The 12,207-nt window shown below is 41.3% G+C and overlaps 1 protein-coding gene across 5 annotated transcripts in view; it reads right to left on the reverse strand.

The window, feature by feature from the left end:
- Window positions 1–12,207, reverse strand: part of RASSF8 (Ras association domain family member 8) — a 122,379-nt gene that overhangs the window by 17,813 nt on the left and 92,359 nt on the right. For all 5 annotated transcript variants that reach the window (XM_048826256.2, XM_048826267.2, XM_048826285.2 and 2 more), the window contains one exon: window positions 8,009–8,211. In XM_048826256.2, the coding sequence (XP_048682213.1) occupies window positions 8,009–8,126 (118 nt within the window). In that variant the 5' untranslated portion in view covers window positions 8,127–8,211. The remainder of the gene's footprint in view (window positions 1–8,008; window positions 8,212–12,207) is intronic.

The following is a 12,207-nucleotide window of genomic DNA, read 5'->3' on the forward strand; positions in this document are numbered from 1 at the left end:
GAATAAAAAACAGCAAATTTTCAACTCACAAAAGTAGTACTTCTCCCTTGCAATATACACTCAGCTTTTGGAACTCACTGGCATAATATAACACTTATTAGGATTCAAAAAGGGATAACAACAATATCCAGAGTTACAACAGTCAGGATTAATAGCCTCCAAGAGTTTGGAAGGAATATAAACTCTCATTCTTCAGGACTTAAACCAAATTCTAACTGCTGGGGATTAGAGGAAGTTTTCCTGGTTGTCAGGTTATTCCATAGGTGTAAGGTGTCTACCACCACGGTTCTTCCACTTCATTCTGACACGTGGCACTGGCCATAGTCAAAGACAAAACAGTGGACTCGATGGACCTTGGCTCTGGTCCAATCTGGCAATTGCTAGTCAAGATGTGACTGCTATAAAAACAGCTAGAAAAGAGAGCCATTACATATCTAATGTAAGACACAAATAGGACTAATCTGGTCCCTTTACTATCTATTTGGATCTCTCACATGTGGCATTCTAACCCCAAGAAAGAGATAGAAGAGAGAAATTTAACTCTGTCTTATATATCATGACAATTTAAAAGGCTGTTTTCTAACATGGCTGTTTTTAGAGAGAGATTACACTGGCTGAACTGTACTTTTAATCAACTTTTTTTTTTAAAGGTGTGAAACATTTTAGGTTAGATTTTGTTTGATTTAGCAAAAGTAGTAACGCTAAAGCTCTAATGGCATTGATGGAAAAATAATTGCGAGTAATTTTAATAAAAATTTAAGGTTTGAACTCAATACCTTTGAACTATGAAGCTGACATTTGATCCACTAAGTGACAGAGGCTTAAGCAATTTAAATCCATAGCAATTTAAAGGCATGATTCTGGTTACCTGAGAACTCGTTTTCCATTAAATGCCAAGAATGATTGAAAGAATCAAAAAAAGTAAAAGTAAAGACTAGAGAGTTTAAATTACTATGTGCTCCCATGATCTCAGAAAGTAATGGAAATCAGATTTAGATCCTAGTCTTATAAAAACCAAACACAGACTCTCAACTATACTGATGTAAACAGTCCTATTAAATTCAATGGGTAAAAGTGAGTAAAGTTATTCACAGGGCAAAAGTATTTACGTGACTAGGGCTTATCTATATGACAAGTTACAGTGCGGCAAGCCAAGGTGCGAATGTACAGTGCACCACTTTGCTGCACAGTAATGTCCCATGTGGACACTGCTACAGCACAGCAGAAGTCCTAGAACGCTACTGTACACCAAGATGCACTCTGGGACTTTCAGTGGACTGTAGCAGTGTCCATACAGGATAATCCTGTACAGCAAGCTGATGTGCTGTAGATTCACACCCCACCTTGCTACATGGTAACTTGCCATATAGACAAGCCCTGAACTTATGATGACCTCCTTCAATAGGTAAGTGTGAGCACAAGGTAATACCCCTATATTCAGGCAAGCTATTATTTTACTATAAAATACTTTGCACTCCTCTATTACCTTCCATCTGAGCATCTCAAAATGCCACACAAACATTAAGCCTTACACATGATATAACAATTTTACAGATGGGTAAAGCCAGACAGAAGATGTTTGAATAAGCAGCTTGCCCAAGATCAGAGAGCAAGTCATGGCAGATTTGATGATAAAACAAGTTTGGCTCACAGTTGCATTCTCTACTACTAGACAAGACACTCCACCTTATTAAGAGGAGCAGCAAAAAACAATTTATTTTATATGATGACAGTGTTATTAGGTCTGTGGAAAAGAGAGTCAGAAAACTTATTTGAGCAAGTCAATATCCCAGATTCTAAAACACAAAGTTGTGGGGTCATCCCATCTCACTGCTATCTTATACGTCCATTCTATTATTAACTCTGTCTTTAGAAACTGCAAAGAATGTCATAAGTTACATATTTAATTTGCAGTGTTTTTGTAGCCGTGTTGGTCCCAGGGTATTACTGACACAAGGTGGGTGAGGTGATATCTTTTATTGGACCAACTTCTGTTTGTGCAAGACACAAGCTTTTGAGCTATAAAAGACCTGAAGAGCTCTATGTAACTTGAAAGTTTGTCTTCCACCAACAGAAGTTACTCCAATAAAAAGATATCACTTCACCCACCTGTTCTCTCTAGAAGTAACATATGCAAGTTTTAAGCTGTACTACTTTATACTACATGATTACTTCAGTGTTTCTGTAATAACAAACCTGAGTTTGCACTTTGATTTTTTTTAAACCCAAACTCAAGCAATAATGTGCTCCTTTTTTCTAATCCACTGTCGATTTGGTGCAACTCAGTTTCATCTTGGAGCTTTTACAACAGGTGTGTTCCACAGCCAACTCTGGTGTTTTCTTCAATGGAAATTATTTGCCAAAAAGGTAGCATTTATGTGATTTCCCAGATCTAATCCTAGCTAAGCCATAAAATGCTGTAATGCAGGTTTGGAACAACTTTAACAAATCTTCGCTCTTTCTTCATGAGTCCATCTCTCTTTCACAAAGAAACAAATACACTCCAGGAAGCCAATAAAATATTGCTTTGATGGACTGCATTTTTTTTTTTTGAAGAGACAGCTGTGTTTCTTGTTCAATGGGCCCATGTTTTGCTGATACTCCGCTACAGCTAAAAACATCCCTATTTAAAGCAATTCTGTCATTTTAATTATTTTCCACAGGAAACTGTGGCTAGGATAGAAGAAAAAACATAAAAGGGCTTTGGTTAGAAATTCAAACTTAACCTTCTGGAGACTGAAATATTCTGTTTCCATGAAACAAACATACATTATTGTTTTGACTATTAAGGACCCATTTATTCCCTGGAGGGGATGGAAATCATAGCTAATGCAATGGGTGGTTATAGGGGGTAGGAGTCAGAGGAAATCACTACTGAAAAACAGGACAAGTGCACTGATGACAGTAATATTCATTGTTCTTCCTCTGGAGGATAGGTCATATTTTAGCAGGGTAGGGAGAGGAGTTTTGAATGGAAAAACACTAAAGAAAGATTACTAGTATCCACCTAAGGCTTCCCATTCTAATCAGCTAGGAGGGTCACACTATGTTCTTTCAGATAGGGATCATTTTTATTCTACAGCCCCAAACTTGCAATGCGATCTGGACAGGTGGACAACTGTGCTCACTTGTACCACAATGAAGGACTGGGGCCTGTGACTGGATAGTACTTAGTACAGTGGGGTCCTGATCTGTCTGGGGATTCGAAACACTGCTGTAATACAAATATTACAGACATGTTTTCACCTCTAAGTTCCTTTTTAAAAAAAACTTAGCTTGTACTTTTCATCATTAAAAAAAGGGGAATTAAAAGGAGATTCTCTTTATCAGAAGCTGCACTGGTGAAATGTTCATAAGACCACTCGCAGAACAACATTGGAAGTACTAGTCCTGGTAAGAAGCAGAAAACTAGCAGGACATTTTTAATTAATTATTATTATTATTATTAATAATAATAAAACTAGACAATGATGAGTACAATGGAAAAAGCAGCTCACATCTCCTGGCAAAAAGTTCCATTTCATAGTGAGACTTCCTACTTTTCCATTTAAACTGTAAGCTGCTTGTTTTTAATTTTACCTTTTGGAGAAAAAAAAACCCAACCTCTCTCTCTTTATGGAAATTGTGTTTCTCTGACTCATCCAGCATGGTTAAGATTTCCTCACCTTGTAACAATCATATAGTACTAGATGAAACCTGTACGGTGTAACATAATTGTTCCTCAATATTCCAGTGGGAAGTTTTTTTTCAGTAGAGGCACACACACACAACTTGGTAGTTCTACTTCTTTACTGAAGAGTGTAGATCATCTCCTCCAGCTAAATCATTTCCAGCTCCTTTCAAGACACAGCTATAGGAAAATGTATTATCTGAAAAAGTGGTATTCCTTCAGCCATAATGATCTCCCTGATGGTTTTTTTTAAAATCAGCGTTGCTATTTAGTTCAAAATTTGTGCACTTTTCATGTTTCTTTAAAGGCCAAGGAGAACTCCAGATGTAAAAAAACAAAAAAAAAACTGACTTCCACGTGAGATGGAAACAAATCTAATTTGAGTAAAAACTTTGAGCAGTATCGTATTCTATTTACACCTACATACAGAGGGGGAACAAATGGGATTCTACATGAAAAGTCTGCTGTTTTCCACAACATATCTGAGCAGTTACATCCATCAGAAATGCAATCTCGATGGACACAAGATAGAAATGCGCTTTCCATGGAAGGGCCAACAGAAAGGGCCACAAACTTGTAAGGCGCAGGTTAAAAGCCTTATCCTGCATCAAAGTATGTTAGTGGCAGAACTCTTACTAATTGCCACAGGATCAGGCCCCAAGTAGCCAGGGAGCAGGTCCTCACCTGATATAAACTATCATCGGTCAATTGTTTTGAATGGTGTCCACCTCAGTCTCTATCTGGCACTTTCCCATCCAAAACCTTTACCCGAGGGGTAAGCAACTTCTGGTGATTTTTCCATTCCTTCCTGAGATGAGGAGGTTTTCACCAGTCTTTACTGGTCGAGTGAAGTGACGCCTAACACTCAGATTGATGGCATTTCTTTGCCTGTAATGTGATAACTTTTAAAGACCTACAGCACCAACTGGCCACTGTCAAGGGAAGAGGTGATGAAGGCAAGCATCAAGGTTAGGGTTTAAGGTTAGGGTCCCTAGAGTGAGTGATGACTGCCTGAGTTAGTTCTGGTGTCAAAATATTACTGCTCAGGCTTCTCTGTCTGCAGCAACAAATGAGCACCATCACGGGGAAGATGTTGATATGAAACTGATTAAAACAATGAAGAGAAGCAGTTTAGACACCAGTGAAATTTAGGTAAAATAAAGAATCTTGTAAAACTTCTATGGGTTCAGGGAGAGATGGTGTTTCTGCCTGTCATTGTTGGTTGTTTGGCCAATAAGAGATTGGTAGAAGTCCACTCAGCACAGCAAGAAATGGAGAAATCAACAAATGGTGTTTAACACACAATAAGAGTTTGGGACAGAAAGTCAGTCCAGGAATCGGAGAACCACTTATTGGGTGAGCCAAAACAGCAGGAGTCATTCGTGTACAAAGGAAGTGCAGCCATTCGACTGGAGCGGAAAGAGATACATGTGGAAAAGTGCCAGACAGAGACTGAGCTGGAGGGATGCTGCTTGTGTGAGAAGAAGAAAGCATGTCAGATCCTGCTACACAGAGGTGAGACTGGCAGTTCCAGAGCAAGAGACAAAGAGGGGAAAAAGTTGAGTAAGTAAGTACAAAAGCACAAGCCAAGAAAAAGGAGGGAGGAGAAAGGGAAGAATGAGTGATGTAGCGAAGAACAGAAACAAAGTGCAGAATCAAAAGCAGAGTGGCCTCTTTGTAACCTCCCCAAGTGCCCTTTTAAAAACCTGTTGTAAAATTATTTCTTCAGTACTGTGAGGAAAAAGAGGCAGCTGTATTGTATTTGAGACCATTCGTGAGCTATGAATGACTTTAAGGGGGTAATGGCAGTTACCACTGGCCAGTGCTTTCATCAGACGATCCTATTGAAAATCAGTCTGATGGTTGCAAGGGCTCCTGGTGTCGTTTTGGCATGAATGATGTACCTGCTACATTCCAGGTTGGTCAATAAACAGGTTAATGGGTCTGTGCAGCTTTGGAATGGTTTTTAATTTAAGACAATCACATACTCATATACAATTAGAAATGGAAAAACAAAGAGTATCTGCAAAGCTTCGGAAACATGCCAATAGCAGCCTCTGAGACAGATGGTTATTAGCTTGGCATGGCCAGTGTGACTTATGTAGGACACAGACTCTGCACCATTAAAAATTTAAGATCAGAACCAGCCAAGGTGGAGGCCAATAGCGACTGGCTCATATCTACCGCAAAATGCCAGATGAGGGCTTTCCTAAGGCACTGATGGCTTATAAGTGGCTATAATTTTTTTAAGCCCCTCTGACAGATGCTACTGATGACTAAGCCACCTGACAAGCTGCATGGATGGACAAATCAATTTGTATGAATGCACATAAGGGAGTGCTTAACTTGCTGCTGACAGAGATGATTATTCCCCTTGTTGTGCGAGTTTAAAAAAAATAAAGATGTCATTTTATCCAGTAGAATGCACAATCTATCTTAAAATTCATGGCAGGCTTTACAGAAGGCCTAGGGGAGGCAGACAGTGATACACTGTTCTCCTAAAGGGTTAGTAGCCCTTTCCATTTTGGTACCTGATCGCCTTGTCTAAAATTAGGGGATAGGTGTTACAGGAATGTGCCTGTGCCCCAGCTCCTAGAGTCAAAGTAATCTAAAATTCTAATAAAGTATATTTCTAGCTCTCACTGTTACAAAGAAAACACGACCCAAGTGTAATTGATGCACCAATGTTTGCCGGACTTTGCAGAGAAGCCATAGCTTTGAGAGGTGTGAACTGCTCTATTCATCCCAAAGGGTTGTGAATTCAAAGCTGCTGGTTTTGGGGGGTCTCTTGCCAAAACCCTCAATAGTGGACTCTGTGTGAGGGGCAGAGGACCTTTGCTGCTCTCAGCCCATCATTGTTCTGCTGAGGTGGTGTCAGCAGAGGTTCTCCATGACATGGGTTTTCTTGCTTGAGTGCGCTCCAAGACTTTGTAACTATTTTTTTAAAACCCTACAAAATTTGAGAACAGAGTCTGGCAACACCGATAGTTGGCCACTGTGGGTATGTCTGCACTGCAAATTAAGCCTGGGTCTGTGGGACTCAGGCTTGTGAACTCGGTGTTTCTAAGTCCGTGCTTGAGTGTCAACAGAGCACTGTAAACCTGGGCTTACAATAGCTGGACTCTGGTCTCACAGCCCAGCTAACTCATCCATGCTGCACTATGCAGACATTCTGACTTGGGTCTGTGGTCAGATCTGTGGCCACGCTGCAAAATGACAGCGCTTGGACCTGAGTCACAATAGGACTCAGGCTCTGACCCAGCCCCTAGGACCTGGATCTTGAGTGCTTGCTGACCTGGGTCAGACTGATGTGTGTGTAGATGGAAGGAGGGGCTAAAACCTAAGTCCGAGCCTGGGCTTAGTGTCCAGGATAGACATACCCTGCAAGTACTCGAGTGAATGATGTCTACACAAGCTGTTTTAGCAAATAGCAACCAGAACGCTAAACACACTTCTTAAGCAAAAAGAAAAGGAGTACTTGTGGCACCTTAGAGACTAACCAATTTATTTGAGCATGAGCTTTCGTGAGCTACAGCTCACTTCATCAGATGTACACACCTACCACCACACAATGCTAATGAAAGGGTAACATTAAGAAGAGAAGAACTGAAGAGACTACACTCTGTTGATGGGCAGCTAGGAATACTTGCAATGTATATAATTTCAATGAATATCACCAGCTTGTAAAACAGACATCTAGTTATTTTATGCTAGCTCAGTTTTTCCTTGGTACTTAGCAACCAGCACTGACAGTTTAGTCCTTAAAGTCTGTTAAAGGAAATACGTGGGCTGTATTTACAAAATAAAACAAAGAGCAGCATCAGAGGGGTAGCCGTGTTAGTCTGGATCTGTAAAAACGGCAGAGAGTCCTGTGGCACCTTATAGACTAACAGGCGTATTGGAGCATAAGCCACGAAAGCTTATGCTTCAATATGTCTGTTAGTCTATAACGTGTCATAGGACTCTTTGCCGTTTTTAAAGAGCAGCATGTTATTAGCTGGAGAGTAACTTTATGCAGAACTAAAAAGTTTGCAGATATGTGCATACATTTCCTTTTTGCAAATTTCCAATGACTCACCATAGCTATATATTTTAGTCAAACCCAAAGGGGCTTAGAAGAGGGATACTCAAAGTTTAAGTCTAGAAAGGGACCAGCAGATCATCAAGTCTGATCTTCTGTATATCACAGGCCACCAACACCACCCCCACACTAAACCCAACAACCAAAATTAAACTAGAGTATTACAACCCTCAGGAGACTAGGCTATCTTCCATCTGGTTTAATAAAATACATCACACCAATTCATTCCCACCAATCCAAATAATCCTTTTGCATACCTATAGCCTGAGCCAGGGCTATCACCACCTCCTGGCAAGTTGTGACTTCAGTGACCCCACAAACGATTCTCTGGACTCCATCTACCCATACTTTGAGCTCCATGGTGCACCAGATCATCCAAGAGCCATGAATGTAGTCATCAGGATGTCAAGTCATGTTTACAGCTACACCAAAGACGACGAGGCTGACTTCTAGTAATCAGCTGGAAAAGAAAATAATGCTGCCTTTTAGTGTAAGGCATTGACAAGTTATATTACAAACAATTTACTTAACATGTATGGGGTTGGGGGAGGCCTTCTTCAAAGTCAAACATTTTAAACCGAGTTAGGTTTTGTAACATGGAATGAGATGTAATTTTTATTTTAAATAACTCATTTTGAGGGCATTTCTGCATTCTCTTTTAGGGCTGGAAACCCTAGCACAGCAGCACTGTGGTAGGTCTCAAGAACAAGAAAATGAAACCGCTAATTCCTGTTCAAGATGAGAAAATTTCATACACATACAAAATAAAAATTAAAAAACCTAGCAGAAATAAGGGAGAGTAAACCCCATTTTAAAAATTCATATGGTTTTAATAACCTGCAGCTTTACTAACAGTTTTTTAAAAAATATGATTTTAATTTTTACCAGTGTCTCTTTACTCGCTCTCCTCTTTTCCCTCAGCAACATCAATTTACTCTAAAGTAATAAAGTTTAAGGTTTCATGCAAGTTTTTTGCCTGCCATATAGTACTTGGCAAGTATTTACAAACAGAAAACTCAACATTTTGAGAAATGGGCAGAAAGTAATTCCTCAAATAAAAATGAGAAATAAAATAAAAAGGCCCTAATACATTGATTGGATCTCTCAAAGGATTGGTAACTCATTGCAGAATCTTTTGGCACTAGTTCAGTAGCTTAAATAGGTAGTGGGTTCCAACTGATTGCTCCTAGAGTGGGCTTCAGACCCCACCTCTTCCCTTTTGAAATTGAATGCAGTGGAATGTGGGTGCTTAACTCTTAGGATACTTTGAAAATTCTAGCCCTACTCACTTCATGAAGCAATTTGGTGATCACTGTTCAGTTCCTACTGCAGAAGCATCCACATCATAAAACCCACTGTTACCTTGCATCATTGATGGCAGACTCAGCAAAGAGACCAAACAGACATGGAAACAGACACAGCTTAATGGGACTAAATCAGGTGGCCCAGATAATCTTCATCCAAGAATACTGAAGGAACTGGCACATGAAATTGCAAGTCCAATAGCAAGGATTTTGAATGAATCTGTAAACTCAGGGGTCGTACCCATGACTGGAGAATTGCTAATACAGTTCCTACTTTTAAGAAACTACAGGCCTGTTAGTTTGACCTCAATTGTATGCAAAGTCCTGGAACAAATTTTGAAAGAGAAAGTAGTTAAGAACATATAGGTGAATGGTAATTGGGATAAAATACAACATGGTTCTACAAAAGGTAAATCGTGCCAGACCAACTTGATCTCCTTAATTGAGAAGATAACTGATATTTTTAGACAAAGGAAATGCAGTAAATCTAATCTACCTGGATTTCAGATACAGTTCCACATGGGAAATTAATAGTTACATTGGAGAAGATGGGGATTAATAGGAGAATTGAAAGATGGATAAGGAGCTGGTTAAAGAGGTGACTACAACGGGTCATAATGAAAGGAGAACTGTCAGGCTGGAGGGAGGTTACTAGAGGAGTTCCTCAGGGATTGGTCTTGGGATCAATCTTATTTAACATTTTTATTACTGATCTTGGCACACACAAAGATGAGCCTGTGCTAATGAAATGTGCGGATGACACAAAGTTGGGAAGTGTTGCCAATACGGAGGAGGACCGGAATATCATACAAGAAGATCTGGATGACCTTGTAAACTGGAGTAATAGAAATGGGATGAAATTTAATAGTGCAAAGTGAAAGGTCATACATTTAGAGACTAACAACAAGATTTTTTGCTATAAACTGAGGGCTTATTATTTGAAAGTGACAGAGGAGGAGAAAGACCTGGACGTATTGGTTGATCATAGGATGACTAAGCTGTCAATGTGATGTGGCCATGAAAAAGGCTCATGCAGTCCTAAGATACTTCAGGAGAGGTATTTCCAGTAGAGACAGGGAAATATTAGTACCATAATACTAGGCACTGGTAAGACCTCATCTGGAATTCTGATCTTCCATGTTTAAGAAAGATGAATTCAAACTGGAACAGGAGCAGAAAAGGGCTACTAGGATGATTCAAGGAATGGAAAACCAACCTTATGAGAGGAGACTCAAAGAGCTTGGCTTGTTTAGCCTAACCAAAGAAGGCTGAGGGGAGATAGGACTGCTCTCTATAAATACATCAGAGGGATAAATACGAAGGAGGGGGAAGAGTTTAAGTTAAGCACCAATGTGGACATAAGAACAAGTGGACATAAACTGGTCTAAAATAGTTTAGGGTTGAAAAACAATTGAAGGTTTCTAACCACCAGAGGAATGAAGTTCTGGACAGTCTTCCAAGTGGGGGGCAAAACACCTAACTGGCTTAGAGACTGAGCTTGATAAGTTTATGGAGGGGATGGTATGATGACCCTGCCTACAATGGCATGTGGCCCATCAATTTTCTACTCGCACAAAACCGAACACCCCTGCCTGGCCCCTCCTCCGGCGTCTCTGGGCTGAGGCAGGGTGTTGGAGAGTGGGAGGCAGTATGGGCTCTGGGCAGGGCTGCAGGTTCTGGGGTGGGCCAGAAATGACAGATTGAGGGTGTGGGAGGGGGCTCTGGACTGGGACATGGAGGACGTGAGGGCTCTGGCTGTGGGTGCAGAAGTGTGCTCTGGGCTGGAACAGAGGGGTTTGGAGGGGGATCAGGGCGCACTGGGCTGGGATCAAGGAGTTTAGAGGGCGGTAGGAGGATTAGGGTAGGGACAGGGGGTTGGGGGTGTGGGAAAGAAAGAGAGAGTGAGAGCGAGCTTACCTCAGGCAGCTCCCAGAAACAGCACCATGTCCCCACTCCAGCTCCTATACAGAGCCGCGGCCAGGTGGCTCTGTGTGCTGCCCCGTCTGCAGGCACCACCCCCGCTGCTCCCATTGGACATGGTTCCTGGCCAATGGGAGCTGCAGAGCCGGCGCTTGGAGTGGGGGCAGCCTGTGGAGCCCTCTGGCTGCCCGTACGCGTAGGAGCCAGAGAGAGGACATGCCGCTGCTTCCGGGCCACAGCAGGCAGGCAGCCTACCTTAGCCCCACTGCACCGCCAACCAGACATTTAACGGCCTGGTCAGTGGTGCTGACTGGAGCTGCCAGGGTCCCTTTTCGACTGGGTGCTCCGGTCGAAAATCGGACACCTTGCAACCCTACCCATCGGTGCCGGCCAGTAGTAAAAATCTCTGTAACTGGAAGTCTTTAAATCATGTTCCGAAGACTCCAGTAACTCAGCCAGAGATTATGGGTCTATTACAGGAGTGGGTGGGTGAGGTTCTGTGGACTGCAATGTGCAGGAGGTCACACTAGATGATCACGATGCTCCTGTCTGACCTTCAAGTCTTTGAGTCTATGGACATTGAACTACCTTCGCATCTCACTTGCTCCCAATCTGGAAGAAAGGACATTGGGAAGACACTTTCACATATACTGAACCTTTCACATATACTGCATTGAATATATTACCAAAACAGAGACAAATTGCATCGATCTGCAGCTGGCATAATTCAGTGTATTTCCATTGCCTTCAGTAAAAATATGCCAGGTTACTCCAGCTGAAGAACTGGCCCATTGCATTCTATCACCACCACATCCAACATTAAAAACAAACTTCCCAAGAGAAAAAAAGATACTCCTCTTCAATTTTGAAATTTAATTCTGAGTAAACAGAAATGCAATATAAAATGTATTCCCAAATTCATCACTATGCTGGCATTTGAAAGAATTGAACTGAAGTACAGGAACAGCAAACAAAAAAGTTGGGAGAACTAATTTGTGAGCACCTCATAAGAACAGTTTGTTCCTTGCCCATTCCTTGTGATAAGGTGCCAGTATAGACCTACCCCCTCATTAGTAACAGTCAAACTATGCAAGGGTTGTCAGCTTTAGTTTCAAACTAACTATAGCTCTGAATAAATGTGGTTTTGCAACAGTTCAGCTTTCCAAGGTTGTGAGTGTGTGTGAGAGAGAGAGCAAGCGCGAGCTGAAACAAATCTGTCTGGATCATGTCCC

Source organism: Caretta caretta, chromosome 1, assembly GCF_965140235.1.
Source record: "Caretta caretta isolate rCarCar2 chromosome 1, rCarCar1.hap1, whole genome shotgun sequence".
NCBI classification, from domain to species: domain Eukaryota; kingdom Metazoa; phylum Chordata; order Testudines; family Cheloniidae; genus Caretta; species Caretta caretta.